Here is a 20425-nt window from a genome sequence, read left to right as displayed (position 1 = left end):
CTGGTCCCATGAAAACGTTCTCCTCAAAAGTATTTTGGTAGTGTAATCCCTTCGAGTGTATAATACCAACAGGGAAACTTTGGTGCTTGTTTGAGCAGCAAGACCTTAACCTCCAGATTATTGATTTATTACGTTTCTACCCCTCTTTTCTGCCAAGGAGCCCAGAGCATGCAATGCCCATTGATCCTTACAACCACCCTTGTGAGGTAGGCGAGACTGAGAGACGATGACTGGCCCAGAACCACCCAGCAGACTTCAAGCCTGGGAGGGGGATTTAAACCAAGATTTCCCTGGTCACAGTCCAACTACGACACCTCAGTGACACCTATAGAATATGGCAAGACTTTCCTTTTGAAAAGTAATCTGAGCATGTATGGAGCGCGCTCCAAAGCAACCACAAGCAGTAGGGCTCGGGGTCAGATCCTCCACCCCCCATGCTCTGGTGCTTTCCTTTCGGAAAGAAAAGAAGCAGCTATGCTATAGCTATAGGCGCGAGAAGCAGCAGCAGCAGCAGCAGCAGCAGGCGGCGACGGTATTTAGATAGACCTCGCCGCCCCTCCCAGCCTGCTCTACTACTACAGCCACCATCCCGGGAAGGAGCGGCGCTGAAGGAGAACGAGGGCGCGGGCGAAGCCGACGAGCCCTTCTTCTCCCGCTTCCAGCGCCCCGCTTTGCCCGAGGAGACCGAGCGCTTTCCGCTGCCGTTTGTCTCCCGTCTCTTCCCGTTTGGCGCCGCGACAGCCTGCATCTCTCATAATCCCCCCCGGCGGAGACTCGACAAAGCACCGCCGAGCCAACCAGGCCTCTCTGACGCCCTCCTTGCTCTCCCTCAGAGGGCGCCTCCGCAGCGGCCGGGCGCCAAGAGGGGCAGAGGCAGGTAAATGGGGGCGGCCGGGCGCGCGCGCGGGAGTTTCTGTCAGGCACTGCCGGGCTGAGGAGGAGGCCTAGTCGCTGTGGTCGAGGAGACAAGCAGACAGGCGCCTCCTCCTCCTCCTCTTCCAGCCTCCGCGTGAGGGCAGAGGGAGAAGGGGGTGTCACACGAAGGCTGCCTCTTCCTTGTGGGTGTAGAATAAAGGGGCGCCTCGTCTGAAGGGGGCACAGCAGCCAGGACAGTCCCGCGAGGGAAGGCGCGTGAAAAGGAGTGGCAGCGGCATCGCCCTTCCCCACACGACCCCCTGTCAAACAGTAGGGGCGGCGGCAGCAGGAGTAAAAATACATTGTGTGTGGAGAGAGAGATGAGAGCTTTCCCCCACCTGTTTCGTACAAAACGTGGAGGGAGGAACCATGCTCCCTTTTCTAAATGTATTCCCTATGAAGCGCCTTTTTGATTTGGAAGGAGTTAACTTGAAAGCACATTTAGAATCGCAGCCTTGTTTTCTGGATTACGTTTCAGTCATTTGTAAGCGAAAAGCGCCTTTTCTTGAAGGTCCGGCAGTTGGGCAGGAAAGCATGCTTCTTCTTTGGGGGGCACTACTTAAACTGTTAAATACTACAGGGATTTTTGATGCTTATTGTTTTTAATTTCCATTTATAGACTGCTTACAACCTGAAGATTGCAAGGCAGTACAATACATAAGAAAATACATAAAGAATATGCATTTACATAAATACCATAGCAATATAAATCAAGTCAAGAGAGCATTACCAGGCAGTATAATGTAAGATTTCAATTATCATAACAAACATTATTCATACAACCACTCACCTAATCTCACTCATCATCTATTCTATAGAACCAGTACAATCATTCACTACCTAAAGTATTATCTCTGTCATCGAAACATTCATAAATAAACCACTAATGCTCAATAATATTACAACCCCCACACAGGAGATCCCTGCAAAGTACACACATGTAAGATACTCTCCCCATTTCTGAAGCACTGTTGGTGGAGAATTCCTACAGCTCAATTCTAAAAAGTCCACTAAGGCTGTATCCTATACCCACTTTCACGGGGGAAGGAAACACTGAACACAGTGGGACTTCCCTTTGAGCAGACGTCTATAGTATTGTGCTCTGTGTGTGTGCTGCGTAGTTTTATGTTAGATTTATGTACCACCTTTCAGTAGGCACGTTCATGCCCCTAGCAAAATTACATCTGAGCAATAAGATTTTTCATGATGGAAACAATGTCTGCTGCTTAAGTACACAGTTAGGTGTACTTCAAGATATTCAAGTTTTCTGTAAGCATTAGCATTTTTCATTGTATCCAAACATAGAAGAGCTAAGCATACTCTCCTCAAGCAGGACTGAAAGACATGAGTAAACTTGACTAATAAAAGAATTTCATGAACTTTTTTTAAAGGAGCAATACACAACAAACTCTGGAGCAAATGAGAGGACACATTAAATACATGTATGCATTTAGCATGATTTGTTTTACTTTACAAATAACAATTGTTGGAGAAGAGTGGAGATCAGGATCGGGACCACAACACTCAGGAGGGATAGTCCTTTCCCACTGGTCAATTGATTCTGATAAAAATCTCTCACACACACTGTTCCCAAGCTACTATTGATGCCAAATAAAAAGCAAATATATCAAATGCACATTCACATTTACCATACCATCTCATTTTGTCCTTGAAAGCTAAGCATCTTTTAGTGGCAGTTGAATTCCATAATTTGTTTCTAGATTAAATCCTTGTGGATTATGGGCCTCACCGGTTGGAGGAGGAGGATAGTTGGTATGGGAGTTTACAGAGTCTACCAGAGGTTAACTAGAGGCCTGACTCTTACTGACTGTGCCAGGTGTTTAGCCTTGAAACACTGAAAAATAATGATATTTCATTATGTAATGTTTTGTTTTTGTCAATCATAGTTGACAAATTTGACAATGGGGACTAGAAATCTAACTAGTCATGGTTTAATATAGTTTAATACTTCAGGAAAAACCTTGACTCAAAGCAACAGTCAAAGGGAGAACATGTTGCTGCAGAGCAAAGCCACAATTGTTCTAAAGCAACATATTTCACCTGTCAGGAATACATTCCTGTAAGCAGTCCTATGGGACTGCTTGTGTGAATGAAGAACTGAAGTTTCCTTTTAGCTTTGCAATCAGATTTTACACTGAGTTACCTCTTCAGGTATTGAAAACTTAAACACAGTGATGATGTGGTTATGGGGCATGATGGAAATTCAGCTGCACCCTGCATCTGTTCAAGGAACCTGCATAGATAGCAGAACTATTTGTTCGAATTATTTGGACCTGTGCAAAAAACAAAACAAAAACAACCAAGAATATGACTGTCATTAATATGGCTGTTCTGTTAATGGGAATAAAACAGAGAATAAATTTGACTTCCCTCAGATCCATTGTAAATTTAGAGATAGAGCAGGGAAGGAAAGTGGGGGAAAGAGGGCTAAACCGATTTCACAGGAACAAAGCCACTCCCACTGATTTTGGTAGCAATACTGTGCAGAAGGTGCATATGAGGAAATGAGTGGGAGCAAAACGCAGTAACTAATAAAAGTTAGCTAAAGTACTCTGATAAAACACAGGATAAAAGATCATAAGTAGTGGCATCAATACAATGGGGCTGAGTAGTATGTGCATCGTGAAGAGTCAAGAAGAGTTTAATATGGATAAAACATCAGCTAATGTGGATTGACCCATAACTTTGTGCATCAGAATAAAATGTAAGCTTCTCTTTCTCTGAAAGAACTGGTGAAAAAACACAGAATACAGAAACATAATAAAGTATGCTATTTTTATTTGATTCTGACAGATATACAGTTCAAAGAACCAGAGTTAAGATGAATAGCCAAGGTCAGGGTGACATGCTTCGTTGCTGGAAGTGTCGAAAATACGTAGCTAATTCTGATTGCCTCATAAACGACCAAACTGCAGATTTGGTCTTTGAAGTAAGTAAAAAATATATTATTTCTTCTAGGCCATTACTAGAGTATGTATTTTTAATTTAGGAGTGCAGGAATTAACATGTTCAAAATTGCACAGTTTATATACTACTGAATTAAGAAGAACTGGGTTATGGATATTCACCCATTGGACAATTTAAACCATTTGTTTATCAAATGGAGCTTTATTGATATTTTTAGTATTCTGAAGTACTCTTTCATATTTGTATTGTATTGTATTGTAGATGTCATATATGCCCAATGCAGAAAACAGGGAAGTAAATCACAGTTTTGTGCTGTTGTACTGGATCTGTACTTTGTAGAAAGTGTGTTCAACTTTACAAATTTTCTACAACTCTGCAGCTCAGACTAGTGCAGTAAGTATTTATTTTGATTTGTAGTTATAATTCAGTGCTATTAACTTGCTGACCCTAAAATTTTAGGAAAGCAAAAAAATTAAAGATATCTGCAATGCTAAATTGCCTGATCTGTATGATTTATAAGGATAGTTTAGAGAGATTCACCATTGCAGCAGGGAGCACAACAAGGGCTCTCAAGGTTAAACTTCTGAAAAGTATAAATAAGCTTAAACTTGCAATAATTGTTTCGACTGCACAGGAAGATGAACAAAGGATCAGTAGGCACCAGCATTCTTACATTATTTTACAGTCAGAATAAGAATCTGTTTGGCACAGACCTTTTAGGTGATGGGGTGCTTTTCACTGTGATAAAATAATTTCAGCAACTATTATTGTTATTGCTATTGGTAACCCAGAGAAATATAAGCACACTTAAATCCTATTGAAATCAATGTAAATTAATAACACAGGTTTCTTTTGAATGCACCTATTCTCTTTAATGGGACGCGGCTGGCGCTTTGGGTTAAACCACTGAGCCTAGGACTTGCCGATCAGAAGGTCGGCGGTTCGAATCCCCACGACGGGGTGAGCTCCCGTTGCTCGGTCCCTGCTCCTGCCAACCTAGCAGTTTCAAAGCGCGTCAAAGTGCAAGTAGATAAATAGGTACCACTCCGGCGGGAAGGTAAACGGCGTTTCCGTGCACTGCTCTGGTTCACCAGAAGTGGCTTAGTCATGCTGGCCACATGACCTGGAAGCTGTATGCCGGCTCCCTCGGCCAATAAAGTGAGATGAGCGCCTCAGCCCCAGAGTCGGTCACGACTGGACCTAATGGTCAGGGGTCCCTTTACCTTTACCTATTCTCTTTAACAGTGCTGTTTTCTGTTCAGTTGCTTTCACAATTAAGTGCTATGGAAATCCGTCAGATTAAGTTTACAAATAATCATGGCATAGGTCCATTGCTGAAGCCCGCTTCCTCTACAGCCTATCATTTCTCAACCCATTAAAGAATCTCAGATAGGGGAACTAGGAAAGAGGCCTTGGAGAGCTGATACTAGATTGAAGGGCAGGCCTGGGCTCGATGGACCGATGGTCTGAGACCAGGCATCTCCAAACTCAGCCCTCTAGATGTTTTTGGGACTACCATTCCCATCATCCCTAACCAACAGGACCAGTGGTCAGGGATAATGGGAATTGTAGTCCCAAAACATCTGGAGGGCTGAGTTTGGGGATGCCTTGTCTGAGACAGTTTCAGGCAGCTTCGTAAATTGTTAATATATCATCATAACCCACTAGCTAAGAAAATCATTTTCATTAAAAAATGGGAAGTTTAAATCTTGGCTAAAAAAAACAAAATGCATTTGTGCAGTTGCTGTCATTTTGCAGCATCAGTTAATTATCAAGCACTGGTTTCCACTAGCTCCCCTGCTGATGTCTTTTATAATGCTGGTTCAGAGAGAAGAGCAAAGTAAAAGTGCACCATGCTGATTCTTCATCTGCAATGTAATGCTGTGTTTGCCAGGAAAGAAAATAACATCATTTTTTTTCAATTTTGTATGTCTAACCTAAACATAGACTATTGGGAGCAGCTTTATTCTTAATCTGGATTATGAAACTGGATGATACATGCAGAAAAAGAAATTCACATTCTTTTCCTTTCCTTATATAGCAACCCTTTAAAAATTTCCACCTCTTAATGATTTGAAATAATCTGTAAGGAGAATCTGGACGGTGTTTTTATATCTGCTTCTAGCTTAACTGTAGTGTCTCCCACACATTCTTCAGATGTTATAGCATGACTCAGCATAACAGGGCTAGGCAAGCATCCCAATGCACTGTGTGCAATCACATGGTTAATAAGGACAAACAGATGTCAAAAGTTTTGCATCCGTCCTACCTTGCAACCCAGTGCAAGAACAGGCAATACGTGGCTTGTGAATTATCTGTCTTTTCACAGCTTTTTATGTGAGTAGCAGGATCTTTTTAGGATTCCAGTTTTGACAGTGTCAAAAGCCATTTCTCTCGTTTGACCAGTTTCAGCTAAGAAATAAGCCTTCAAATTCATCAAGCTTCTCCAGTCAAAAGGAGAGGTCTGCTTCCTACACTTGTTATAACCAAGGCTTTGTGCATTGCATGATTTTTTCCACAATATGTTATCAGGCATAGAATTCAGTACCTCAAGTTTCTCAGGCTTAGTCTTTTTCAAAAGCAAGTGATTGGCCCTCATGATAGTGAAGATATGCTTGAAAGTGTGAAGGAGCATCTGGTGAAATCTCAGAAGCTTTCTGAAAGCAGCTGATGGGTGGGGGAGGTGGTTTTATTGGCCTGCATAGTTTAAAAGGGCTTTGCTACACACACACAGAGAGAGAGAGAGAGAGAGAGAGAGAACGGGCATTATTTTGTAGTACATATGTTTTTTAATATAGGGTGTACATAACACTTAGGTTCTTCCATCTCCTTCCAGTCATCTGACTGGCCACAAAAGCACCAGGCTATGATGCAGCAGTCCCTCTAAAAGCAGCAAACGATAATAATGTGTCTTAAAGGTGTTTATTCATAAAGGTGAAATTATTTTTACACAATATTATAATTAACTATCAATGCTTTTAATGTCTTCAGTACCATCCAACTTTTATGTTACATTAGAAGGATTTTTCTTAGCAATTTTCAAACATCTCCTGCTGGATGGATAAGAGATATCTGATATCTCACAAGTTGATTCTCTGTGACTTTTTCCAAATTAAAAAGAAACGTGGAAGTGCAACTTGATATGGCTGTGAAGGAGAAGAGGCTCAGTAAGACATGTCCAGAAATACATACACCTACACATATGCACACATCCCTCCAAAGAAAGTACAGTGCCCTATAATTTATCTGCATATTCTGTCACTTGCTGGGTAGACTATGCCTGCAGTAGTAAGCTTAAGAGAAAACTGCTCCCCCCCCCCCACACATGAAGCACATGCTGCTCTTGCTGCATGGTCTACTTGCTGTCCTAACTAAAGCATGCATGCACTGCAGAGGGCAGGGTTAGAAACTGAGACTGCCATCAGGACTATCTGATATGCACACGTTGATCTGCTTTGCAGAGAGAGGGGTGGGTGGACTTTTAAAAGAATGTTTATTTGTCCATTGCACCTTGCTTGTCTGACAAGGAGTCTATATACATTAAGAGGGTGTGAAGAGGAAAAGAAGCTGAGCTCCAGTGAACAGATCACAGTGCATTCAATTTGGATTTCAAAGAAAATATGTATCCAACTATGCCACGACTGGACCTAATGGTCAGGGGTCCCTTTACTTTTTTTATGCATCCTATAAGTCAATACATATTCCACTTGCTAGAGGGATAAAGAGAGGGGAGAGTCTTTTCTCACTTTTGCTGAAGTCTGGATAAGATAGTGAGTCAGGTGGAACAGTATCTGAATTTATGTCAAGTCTTCTGTGCTTTCCAAAGAGTTTGCAAGATGTGGCTTCCTCCCACTGTCCCTGCAGTTTGGACAAGAGAAGAAACAGCAGGAGAGAGTCCACTGATTTCTTTCCTTCTCGACACTGCAGGACAAATCAGATAACTCTCCCAGAAGCAGTCTGCAAATGATAGAAGATTTGGTGTTCAGTGGGAAAGAAGGAAAGTTGATAGCAAATGCTATCAGAGGCTGGTTAACAAGCCAGATTGAGGTTTATGGACTTTTGAATTATGGTGCTGGAGGAGACTCTTGAGAGTCCAATGGACTGCAAGAAGATCAAACCTCTCCATTCTGAAGGAAATCAGCCCTGAGCGCTCACTGGAAGGACAGATCGTGAAGCTGAGGCTCCAATACTTTGGCCACCTCATGAGAAGAGAAGACTCCATAGGCGCCAACTCCATGGGGCTTGAGGGGGCTCGAGCCCCCTCAAAAAAATTTTTTGGGGGGCTCAGCCCCCCCAATAATCTCGGGCGGGCGCCCTTTCAGCAGAGCGCCGCCGCCGTCCCCCGCCTCCTCCTCACCTGCTCCTTCGCCAGCCAGCCAGCCGCGCGCCCTAATCAGAGGCACTGCCGGAAATCCCGCGAGAACAGGGGAATCCCGACTGGCCACACCTCCCAGCCAGCCAATCGGCTGGCTGGGGGGGCGTGGCTTGCCCTATTTAGGGCCGGAGCCACTTTATTTGCATATTCATGAGCTTATTTATTATTCATGAGCTTTCCCGGGCCCCCCCAATATTTTTTCTAAGTCCGCGTCCCTGGAAGACTCCCTGGAAAAGACCCTGATGTTGGGAAAGATGGAGGGCACAAGAAGAAGGGGACGACAGAGAATGAGATGATTGGATGGTGTTCTTGAAGCTACCAGCATGAGTTTGATCAAACTGCGGGAGGCAGTGGAGGACAGAAGTGCCTGGCGTGCTCTGGTCCATGGGGTCACGAAGAGTCGGACACGACTAAACGACTAAACAATGAAACTCACAGTAGACTCAGTTTGGACATTCGACTGTCAGTAAAGTTTTGGTCACATTACCAGTCAAATATTTTAAACTATGAGCTTCATTAGAACAAGAAAAAATATACTTTAATTGCCTGCAGGTTCCATGCTTTTGATACAAATTTGTTACATTGTAATGTTTCTCAGTAACAGTTATATATAATGACTTACTGTAACTTTTAATATATTTAGGTAAGGTTTCTATAAATGTGAATAATTTACCGAACATCTAGAACACCAGGGTCAAGCAGGGACAAGCCATGTTGAAGATTCATTTCTGACTGCATTTATGTAGCAATGGGGCCAGACATCTTTTTTTCATGCAATACCCCTGTGAGGTGCAAAATATATCCAGATACCATACCCCATGGAGGCATATGCAGTCCAATTTCAACCTGGATCACAGTTTCTGTTCTTTGTAGCTGCTCTAAGTAACTAACACGCTAAATTGATTTTGTGTGGCAGGGTGGTATTGTTTTGGTTTGTTGATATGGTATGTATTTTTGTGTTTTTATATTATAAAACATCCTGTGTTCCTCTGATGAAGGGCAGTATAGAAATTTAAGAAATAAAATAAATAATAAAATAAACCTGTAAAGAAGAAAGGATGAAAATGCAACCACACCACCTTGTAAACTTGTTGTAAGTGCCTTACACACACAGAGAGAGAGAAACAGATTAAAGGGACATACTTTACACCCAAATTGGCATGGATGCGGTTGCACCCAATCTGTCCATTATTAAGATCCTGGAGGGCTTCTGCTAGCCAGAGCAAACATTATTGTGCCAGATGGACAAATAGTCTAACCTAGTATAAGGCACCTATGTTCCTATTATCATTTACTCACATTCAAGTGGGTTAAAGTTAGGGCTGAGCCTTGTTTGGTAAACATCAAAACTAAACAGGGATTCCCATCACATCAACACACAATATTAGCTCCCTTCCTCCCCTTCACCAGACTTTTCAAGCAACTTACCACTGGTAAGAAAGAAACTGGAGATTAAGCAAATAATACAGAGTGTGGAAGCTTTTTTCTTCTGCTTAATATTTTAGGACTTACATTTGAGACAGGGCTTAGCTACATCCTAAAATTTCATTTTCATATGCTACAGTGAATTCAGTCTTGAGAGTGCAACTGTTGGCACTAAATTGTGATTATTTAGAGTGCACTTGATAAAGCTTTTAGTAGCATTTAAATGTCATACCGCAGTATAGCCATAAGATAAATTAAAATATTTCCCATTACTTTTCTTGTTTTTTCCTACTTTCTTTTTGTTACTGGCATAGTAAAATAAAGCCAAGGCTCTAATAATCATATGTTTTAAAGCCAAGTATTCTTCACAATATTGTTTTCAGTATAAAAATTTGCCCCGCTCAAAGAACAATGATTAAAATTAGGTAAGTTTTTATTTGGAAAATAACAACAACAACAAATTATGGGGAGAAATGGAATTTAAAGTACCAACAATGTGAACTGAATTTTTCCCCAGTGATTGTACAAATGTTATTGAACAAGTAGGTTTTCTCAGAATTAAACATGACCCCATTCATTTAAATTGTTAGTTTTAAACATATTTTTTTCTTATTCTTGCAACCCTTTTATAGTTTAGAAACCATTATCTTTAAACTAGTTAAACAAGACTGATTAAACTGAAACACGTTTTTATTACATTAGTAACAATGAGACTAAATTGGCTTGAGTCTATAATTTGTCAGTTCAATTGTTTTCGGAATTGGGGCACATATCTGTAACCATAAACCTTTTAATTTTCTCATGAAATACTGTATTTATTTGAAACAATTTATTTGCTATTTTCTGTTCACACATTGCACAATGCAATGAAAATGGCACCATTTATTTAAACAATTACACAACTTGCTTTTATCTGCCATTGTGTCCTAAATGTATAGTGTATTCTTGGAAAACCGTAGTGCCTTATAATACTAATTGCATAACTACCATCATAACAATATTAATAAAGGTTTAACAATAATCTGTCAGGAAAGAATTCAACCACAAGATTTGAAACAATTTCCTAAACTTTTTCACTATATGCTTGAGAAAATCCTCATTTTCTAAGATGGTTAAAAGACGTCAGCTGTGTTCCATCATCTTTGCAGCTAGGCCATTACAGTAGAAACCTTCTCTAGGCAGCAGTCTTATCTTGCTGGGCTGTCTTTTTATTGCAGGATCAACAATATGTGTTTTAAAACTATCAAATACTTACTGTCTTTTAGGGCAAGCCCTCAAAAGGTAACTTATAATAAAAACATCAGAACTTCATACTTGTATTTCATGACTTAATTGTAAAACACTGAAATGCACCCTGTATCATAGTTGGAGAAGGAGAAGCAAAGGTGCTAGGTATAGACACTTGTTCAACCTGGTTGAAAGGGAAATAGGTTGATGGGCCACTAATTAGAAGGAGAGCTGGCATAAAGGACACATTTGCCTGAAGGCAAGGAGGAAGGAATAAAGAATGCAGGAAATGGATACAAAGGAATTGGTTCATGGCACTGGAAGTGGAAATATCAATGATAGGTATTTTACAATAGAAAGTAGGTCAGAATGTTATTAATATATTGAATCTTAATTCAACAGGAACCTCACGCTTCTACTGCCTCTCAGGATATGTGTAATGTATGGCACATGAACATAGAAGCACTTCCTGATTGGGTGACTCATATAATAGAAAACGTATGTTCATTTTACTTATCTCACATAACTTTTTAATATTCTATGCAATATTCTATAGAAAGTAAACAATATCTAGGTCTTTATAAAGGGCCTTAGAAGTACAGTTATATCATTACATATTTTATAGTTATTTAAGTAGGTAAATGCCTTTTCAAATGCTTATAATAAACAAGTCATTGTGTCAACTCTGCTCTTGCCATATTTAGTATGCATATCAACACATCCAAAGTTTCTGTAAAATTGTAATACATAATGCTATTCCCACACTTCGTTTGGTGTCATAAGTACTGAAACTTCAGTAAGGTTTCAACAGATGTAAATGGGCTCTTCTGCTAAAAGACTGATTTTGATTTATTGGAAAGATAACACCATGGCCCCTTTGAAAGATGGATAGAAGCTATGACTACTTTTGCAACATACAAACATAGATTGTGTGGAATACATTTATAAAAAGCACAATGACGTGTTAATAATTTTAAACTTGTTAGAATCATGGTACTACTTATATACCCATATATTGCATTGTATCACAGTTTCAAGCACTTTTTTCTTTTCTTTTAACTTTTCTCCACATTTTTCACTCTACTGAAATTTTTCAATAAAATATATATTAACAAAAAGATTTGAAAAGACTGACTTCTGCATAGGATTGTAGTTTACAAGACTGTTCAAATGTTACCCTCCCCCTCAAAGTTCCATGTTAAATATATGCCTTACTTAGTATAAAACTAAGGTCTCAGAGTATTTAGGAATATCAAATAACCCTTTGAAACGATTACATTGGCACATTGCCTTTTTTCAGTCATAAAACAAATGTTTACATGCTTTTCTGTTCTGTTTGAAAAAAGATTTATGTCTTATCTTCTGGATTACAAATAATTAATTGTTTGTTTCCCTCTGCATTATCCTCAGGCACAGTGGACAACTGGAAAGCTGAACTGCCCATTCTGTGGGGCCCGTCTGGGGGGTTTTAATTTCGTCAATAATACAAAATGCTCCTGTGGCCAATTTACAAACATCCATCTTTGCAAGAGGCGAACTGACTACCAAACAGTTAGTTCAGTTACATCAGCAATATCGCCACTGAAGCACTTGCCTCTTTGTAAAGTTCATTCTGACTTTAACAACGAAATATGGCAGAGTGTGACAGGTGGATCTTTGGAAGACAGAAATCAAAGACTTCCATGTGTAGCCAAAAATAACAATGGCATTGGACGATTAATGGAGGCACTTTGCCTAGAGGTAAGATCAACCAACTTTGAGATGAACAGTAAAAAAATACACTTCAAAGTGTCTAATCCAAAAACAAGTATTTCAGCTTCACTGGCTGTGAATGACAAATACACTGTAAAAGCTTTTCATAGAAAATCACAGAGTTTAGACATGAACTTCAGAGAGAAGCTTGTTTTGCTGCCTACTTTATATGGAACTTCCACAGCTAAGAGACCTGTTTTCTCCAGGCAACATGAAGCACAGCCTTTTTACACAAAGGGTTGCTTACAATTAAAGTCCAGCAGAACACATAATTTTTTTCATTTCCCACTTAAATCAGATGCTGGTGAGCTTCCAAACAGTTTTTCAGTTACGTCTTATGGTGCATTTGCACAAGAAGAGACAGAGTTTAATCATGGTTTAAAAGCTTCCAAACAGTATCTTGAGAGCACTACTGCTGACCAGCAGCTGTTCCTGTCTTCATCAGAGAGCACTACAGAAGAAGATACTGCACAGAAACACATTGCACCTTTTGGTCTTCTTCAGCCTTTCACAGCTATTGATCAAAAGTTGAGCAAGAGAAAAAGGAACCGATTGAACAGTTTGAGGAGAAAGAAGAGGTGGCCAGAGAGGTGGCCACAGAAGCAGGTATGTACAATAAAATAGAGATTGTAATCATACCAAATGTTATCATGTTAGAGACAGCAGCCTCTAAGTGGGAGTAATGGCTGCAGCCATGATATATATCAGTTCAGATATCTTACGAAGCTATAGTTAGCATCAGTCATTTACAAACCTACTTCAAACTGTTCTATTTGGGGGGTGCAGACAATTGCAAACCATGGTTTTTTGATTCAGACATAACATCAAACCATAGTTCATTACCTATACTTCACACAATGTCTGAATGGACCCATTGGCTAAAGGACAAAAATATGTACAAACATTTCGTGTTCTTATGAAAAACGCTAGTAGATTATACCAAAAATGTAGGAAAGAAACTATGTCTATGTACATTTTTAATTATTTTTTTCTCGCACCCAAAGACTTGTATCAGTATAAAGAACAAGTCCTTCATCATGAGCATTCACTTAAAATCCAAACAGAAAGGAAGTCTTTCAATAATCTCTTGTTTCTAATCAAACTGTGAGCTCCCTTCCTGTAATGTAGTTCTTCTACCTGACAAAGTACAAATACAAATTCTCTTCTATAAAAGGTGAAAAGACTGCTTATTCTATTCTTAAAACTTTTGCGCTCATGTTTGTAATTAGCTCCTCTGCAGTTTTCTTTGCAGCTTTCTACTTCCTACAGTCAGTGTGAGGTTTTTCACTATAGCTAAGCCATATACACAAGTAAACATGTGCATTAAAACATTACAGGTTATTTGAGTCATGTGCACAACTGCATAAACATCGTTTTGAGCTTTCACATTACATGGCTACATAAAATTTCCCATTATGAAATTCTCTCTTGTTAATAATAATAATTTATTTGTACCCTGCCCATCTGACTGGGTTGTTCCAGCCACTCGGGGGGGGGGGGCTTCCAACATATATAAAGACGTAATAAAACATTAAACATTAAAAAGCTTCCCTATACAGGGCTGCTATCATTGTTATCATTTATAATGTTATTTTCACCCTGTATGAATCCAAGAATTATGTTTATAAATATTTCCATATATTTTATAGTTAATACAATATATTAATATTGTTCTCTCAGATAATAGAGTGTACTTTCCTATATTGTATTAAGTCAGAATGCACCCAAACACCAAAACATTACAGTTCAGGTTCATTAAAATTCTATATTTCTATTTTAATGTAATTCCACACAGCATAATGTATCATTCCACCGGAACTATAGTATCGTGTTTTTGCTGCTAATCTTCCTGTATAAGGGGACTCCCCAGTAAGTATGCAATAATAGAAGTGTGGGTTTTTTAACAGCAGGGGGCACCAAATTTCCTCTAGCTACAAAACAATGGTAACTAAACTTTTATGAAGGAGCATGGTATAGGATGGTGTTTTTTATTTGTAGAGTGTTTTATAGATTAAAAACAGTAACACTGCTAACATCTGGTGATTATAGGTTTTAAGCATAATAGTGATACCTGTTGCCACTGCTGCAGCTCAGAGTCTGCCAACATTTTTGTAATAAGCTGGTTCTTGTGGCTGATTTTATTATATATCCATTCCAAAATTGCCTTTGTTAAAAGCTTGTGATAAATGGCTGCAATCTGTCTGCCAAAGAACTGTTCTTCTGCCTCTTAAAAACTGATACCATTTGAGTTTAAAATATTTTTAGTAAGAGCAAGAATAATTTTTGTAACAATTCATAAATTATTACTGGAAAAGAAACACTGTGAATGATAAAAAGTGAAAATATTTTCTTGAACTTTCTTTTTGTTTAAAAGTTGGGGAGAAAACAAATAAATAGACAACTGAACATGTGATATATATTTTTAAAATATTACTGTTACAGTACAAGGAGCTCTTTACACTGAATCTTTTTTTTTAAAATGACATTAATTCTTTCCAAACATTTGAGTCATTGTCATAAAGTAAAATTATATGCAAGACATTAATTGTCACTTATCAAACAAGAGTTTTGTTTAGCTTGTAATATAATGGTGGCTAGTATCCTGGTGATTCATCTAAGTTAATCAAAAGAAAATATAGGTAAAATGTCTATTTACTGAAACACTCATTGGTTTTGAGATATCAGTTTCATTTCTATTTTTGCCATTGCCTTAGTTACTTGAAGAGGGCGCTTGAGAAGGCAGTAGTGGCCCAGTTTCAGGCATGCTTGGGGTAAAACTGATTGCCTGGATCTATTTTAGTCTTGTTTGAAGCCCAGGCCTAATTCAAGGTGCTCCCAGTAACATTTAAAGCCCTAAATGACTTATGCGCCAAATATCTGAAATATTGGCTCCATCTTCATAGTTCTGCCTATGGAACTGATGGCCCAGAAGAGGACTTTCACTGTGGCAGCCCCTAAAGTGTAGAACTTTCTCCCATCTAGCATTCTCGTCGTATAGCTTTCACCATATGCTGAAGACATGCCTCTTTATACTGGTGTTCTGGCTAGAACGGTCGTATTTATTTTAATAATTCAGTATTATATTATTGTACAATATTGTGTTGTATACCACCCTGGGACCTTCTAGTGAAAATAAACAAACAAACAAATAAGGGCACAGACATATTAGCATCTACCCTTCCCATTTGTTGAATGCTTTTTTCTAATTCCAGACCATGCAAAGACTCTGTTGTGCATTTGTAATAACACAGGGGTGCCATGTCCAACACTGGCCTCTGTCCCTCTTTCCTTCTTTGATGCCCTCCCACAGCTTGTGCCTCCCAAAAGCTTGCACAGCTGTTTGCTGCAGCAGCCCCGGCTACAAGCTCTGTAGGCAAAATGTGCCTCTGGGGCTGGTCAGAAGTGCTGGTTGCAAGCAAGCGAGCGGGCAAGGGAGCCCAGTCAGCCAGTCTGCCAGCCTTTGGGAATGGACAGACAAGTCCCAGGCCTCTGTTGGGTAGTGTGCGGTGGCTCCTCTCTTTGGGGAGGGGGTGCATCTCAGAAACCAGGGCAGCAGCAGCAGCTGCGCGGAGGACTCCTAAAGAGAAGGGAATGGAGAGGAGGCTAATGGAACACTCCAAAAAGGAGGGTGTTTAAAAAAGGGCGAGAGGCTGCCAGCTCTGCAGGCAAGGGGTAACATAACTGAGCTCCTGAGCCCATAGGGGTGCCGCAGAAAAAATGTAGTCGGTAAAGGGAGCTGTGAACTCAAAAAGGTTGAAAACCGCTGCCCTAACACAATATTATTGGTCCATCCCAGTCCTGCATTTGATCACTGGCATTTTAATTTTGTATAAACCACTATGATCTTGAAGGATATATATGTCAGTAACATAGGATTTACCTGTGAGGTTTTCCTGATGAGAGGAGGACGAGACTCAAGTATTGTAATTACTGTGGCCAATGTTTGAAATTTTTTAAAGGGATAAACATGTATGCCCCAGCTTCCACACAGACTAGACCAGACTCTACTGCTTTCAGTTGTGTGTGTGAGAGAGGGGGGGGGAGAGCATTCAACTATTTACCTTCATTTGCAATGTGTTTCTTTAAAAAGAAATTAATGGTAGCTTTTTTGACCAAAGCAAATAAGTGATACAAATTATGGGTGATAGCCAACTAAATTATCCTCAGAGTACACTTATTAAAATGAGTGGTCTGAATTTCATTAATATCAAAGGATTTCTTCTAAATATGACTAATCTTAGATAGAATAATAGAAATGCAGAGTTGGAACAGACCCCGAGGATCAAATAGTCCTGCTCACAGTAGTCCCTGGGCAAACCACCAACCTTCTAGTTAACAGCCAGACACACTGACTCATTGTGCCACTGTGTGTCCATATCACACTTTATTTTATGGGACAGAAGGTTCACAAACAATGGAATTATTCAGCAGAAATAATAATTCGGGGGTAACTGAAATAACTGGAAAGAAAAACTGAAGTAGTGTATAATTTATAGAATCATAGAATCATAGAGTTGGAAGAGACCACAAGGGCCATCGAGTCCAACCCCCTGCCAAGCAGGAAACACCATCAGAGCACTCCTGACATATGGTTGTCAAGCCTCTGCTTAAAGACCTCCAAAGTAGGAGACTCCACCACACTCCTTGGCAGCAAATTCCACTGTCGAACAGCTCTTACTGTCAGGAAGTTCTTCCTAATGTTTAGGTGGAATCTTCTTTCTTGTAGTTTGGATCCATTGCTCCGTGTCCGCTTCTCTGGAGCAGCAGAAAACAACCTTTCTCCCTCCTCTATGTGACATCCTTTTATATATTTGAACATGGCTATCATATCACCCCTTAACCTCCTCTTCTCCAGGCTAAACATGCCCAGCTCCCTTAGCAGTTCCTCATAAGGCATCGTTTCCAGGCCTTTGACCATTTTGGTTGCCCTCCTCTGGACACGTTCCAGTTTGTCAGTGTCCTTCTTGAATTGTGGTGCCCAGAACTGGACACAGTACTCCAGGTGAGGTCTGACCAGAGCAGAATACAGTGGCACTATTACTTCCCTTGATCTAGATGCTATACTCCTATTGATGCAGCCCAGAATTGCATTGGCTTTTTTAGCTGCCGCGTCACACTGTTGGCTCATGTCAAGTTTGTGGTCAACCAAGACTCCTAGATCCTTTTCACATGTACTGCTCTCAAGCCAGGTGTCCCCCATCTTGTATTTGTGCCTCTCATTTTTTTTGCCCAAGTGCAATACTTTACATTTCTCCCTGTTACAATTCATCTTGTTTGTTTTGGCCCAGTTTTCTAATCTGTCAAGGTCGTTTTGAAGTGTGATCCTGTCCTCTGGGGTGTTAGCCACCCCTCCCAGTTTGGTGTCATCTGCAAATTTGATCAGGATGCCTTTGAGTCCATCATCCAAGTCGTTGATAAAGATGTTGAATAAGACCGGGCCCAAGACAGAACCCTGTGGCACCCCACTAGTCACTCTTCTCCAGGATGAAGAGGAACCATTGATGAGCACTCTTTGGGTTCGGTCAGTCAGCCAGTTACAAATCCACTGAGTGGTAGCATAGTCAAGACCGCATTTTACCAGCTTCTTTACAAGAATATCATGGGGCACCTTGTCAAATGCCTTGCTGAAATCAAGGTAGGCTACATCCACTGCGTTCCCTTCATCTACCAGGCTTGTAATTCTGTCAAAAAACGAGATCAGGTTAGTCTGACATGACTTATTTTTCAGAAATCCATGCTGACTATTGGTGATCACAGCATTCCTTTCTAGGTGCTCACAGACTGTTTGCTTAATGATCTGCTCCAGAATCTTCCCTGCTATTGATGTCAGACTGACTGGGCGGTAATTATTTGGGTCCTCTCTTTTCCCCTTTTTGAAAATAGGGACAACATTTGCCCTCCTCCAGTCTGCCGGGACTTCGCCTGTTCTCCAGGAATTCTCAAAGATGACTGCCAGTGGTTCTGAGATCACATCTGCCAGTTCTTTTAATACTCTTGGATGCAGTTCATCTGGCCCTGGAGACTTGAATACATCTAAACTGGCCAAGTATTCTTGTACTATCTCCTTAGTTATTCTGGGCTGTGTTTCCTTTGTTGAATCATTTGCTCCAAATTCTTCAGGTCGGGCATTGTTTTCCTTATCGGAGAAGACTGAGGCAAAGAAGGCATTGAGGAGTTCAGCCCTTTCTGTGTCCCCTGTTTGCATTTCACCATCTTCTCCTCTGAGTGACCCCACCGTTTCTTTGTTCTTCCTTTTGCTACGAACATACCCATAGAAGCCTTTTTTGTTGCTTTTAACCTCTCTAGCAAGCCTGAGTTCATTCTGTGCTTTAGCTTTTCTGACTTTGTGTCTACACGTGCTGGCTATTTGTTTGAATTCCTCTTTGGTGGTTTCCCCCCTTTTCCATTTTTTGTACACATCCTTTTTTAATCGTAACTCAGTTAAAAGTTCTTTAGATAGCCACCCTGGCTTCTTTAGGCACCTTCCATGTTTCCGTCTCATTGGTATTGCCTGACGTTGTGCTTTTAGTATCTCCCTCTTAACAAACTCCCAGCCATCATGAACTCCCTTTCCTTTTAGTATTACTGTCCATGGGATCTCACCCAGCACTTCCCTAAGTTTTATGAAGTCGGCTTTCTTAAAGTCAAGAAATTGAGTCCTAGTATGCTTGGCTGCTCCTTTCCGCTGTATAGTAAACTTCAGAAGAGCATGATCACTCGCGCCTAATGATCCTTCCACTTCTACCCCACTAACCAGATCATCAACATTGGTTAGGACCAGATCTAAAATGGCTGTTCCTCTTGTTGCTTCTCCCACTTTCTGGACAATGAAGTTGTCTGCAAGGCCAGTGAGGAATCTGTTTGACCTTATGCTCTTGGCTGAGCTTGACATCCAACAAATATCCGGGTAATTGAAGTCCCCCATTACTACTATCTCCCTTCCTTTTGCGTGCTTGGCCATCTGTTCCAGGAAGGCATCATCTATGTCCTCCGTTTGGCTTGGGGATCTATAGTAAACTCCCACAATGAGGTCCCTGTTATTCTTCTCTCCCTTAATTTTGACCCAAATGCTCTCACTTTGGCTTTGAGGTTCTAAATCTTGGATCTCTTCACAGGTATACACATCCCTGACATATAACGCCACTCCTCCTCCTTTCTTGTCTGGTCTGTTTCTCTGAAATAGATTGTATCCCCCCATTGTTACATTCCAATCGTGGGACTTATCCCACCAGGTTTCAGTGATGCCTATTATGTCATATTTAGTTTGCTGTACCAAGAGCTCAAGCTCATCTTGTTTATTTCCCATGCTTTGCGCATTAGTGTACAGACATTGAAGTCCATTAATCATTCCCCTGTGTCCCTTATTTAAGGATTTTTTCCTCCCACCACTAGGTCTGCGTGCTGTTTGCTCCATTTGGTATATGACATTTGGATGATCATCTTCATCAATTGATAGGCTCCTACCTTCAGGAGCACTGTCTCCCTCCCCCACATTAGTCAGTTTAAAGCCCTCCTGATGAGGTTTCTGAGATTTTTGGCAAAAACATTTCTCCCAACCGTTGTGAGGTGCAGCCCATCACTTGCCAGAAGTCCATCTTCCAGAAACTGCAGTCCGTGATCTAAGAATCCAAACCGTTCCTGCTTACACCACCTGCGAAGCCAGCTGTTCACTTCCACTATTTTTCCCTCTCTCCCTGGGCCACGTCGTTCAACTGGGAGGAGGGATGAGATGACAATTTGTGCATTTAGTTGCTTCAACTTCCTGCCGAGAGCCTCGTAGTCTCTTTTGATCTTCTGGAGGCT

At 40.6% G+C, this 20425-nt stretch overlaps 1 protein-coding gene across 4 annotated transcripts in view; it reads left to right on the top strand.

The window, feature by feature from the left end:
- Positions 1 to 419: 419 nt before the first annotated feature.
- The window catches only part of RNF180 (ring finger protein 180), a 111776-nt gene continuing 91770 nt past the window's right edge, over positions 420 to 20425 (top strand). For all 4 annotated transcript variants that reach the window (XM_081212815.1, XM_081212814.1, XM_081212813.1 and 1 more), the window contains exons 1-4: positions 420 to 877; positions 3730 to 3865; positions 11273 to 11368; positions 12281 to 13228. In XM_081212815.1, coding sequence (XP_081068941.1) covers positions 435 to 877; positions 3730 to 3865; positions 11273 to 11368; positions 12281 to 13228 — 1623 coding nt within the window. In that variant the 5' untranslated portion in view covers positions 420 to 434. The remainder of the gene's footprint in view (positions 878 to 3729; positions 3866 to 11272; positions 11369 to 12280; positions 13229 to 20425) is intronic.

The sequence above is a fragment of the Podarcis bocagei genome (genome assembly GCF_964188305.1).
Source record: "Podarcis bocagei genome assembly, chromosome: 11".
In the NCBI taxonomy this organism is placed as follows: domain Eukaryota; kingdom Metazoa; phylum Chordata; class Lepidosauria; order Squamata; family Lacertidae; genus Podarcis; species Podarcis bocagei.
The sequence above is the reverse complement of the archived record's forward strand: the minus strand, read 5'-3'. Positions and strand labels throughout refer to the sequence as shown.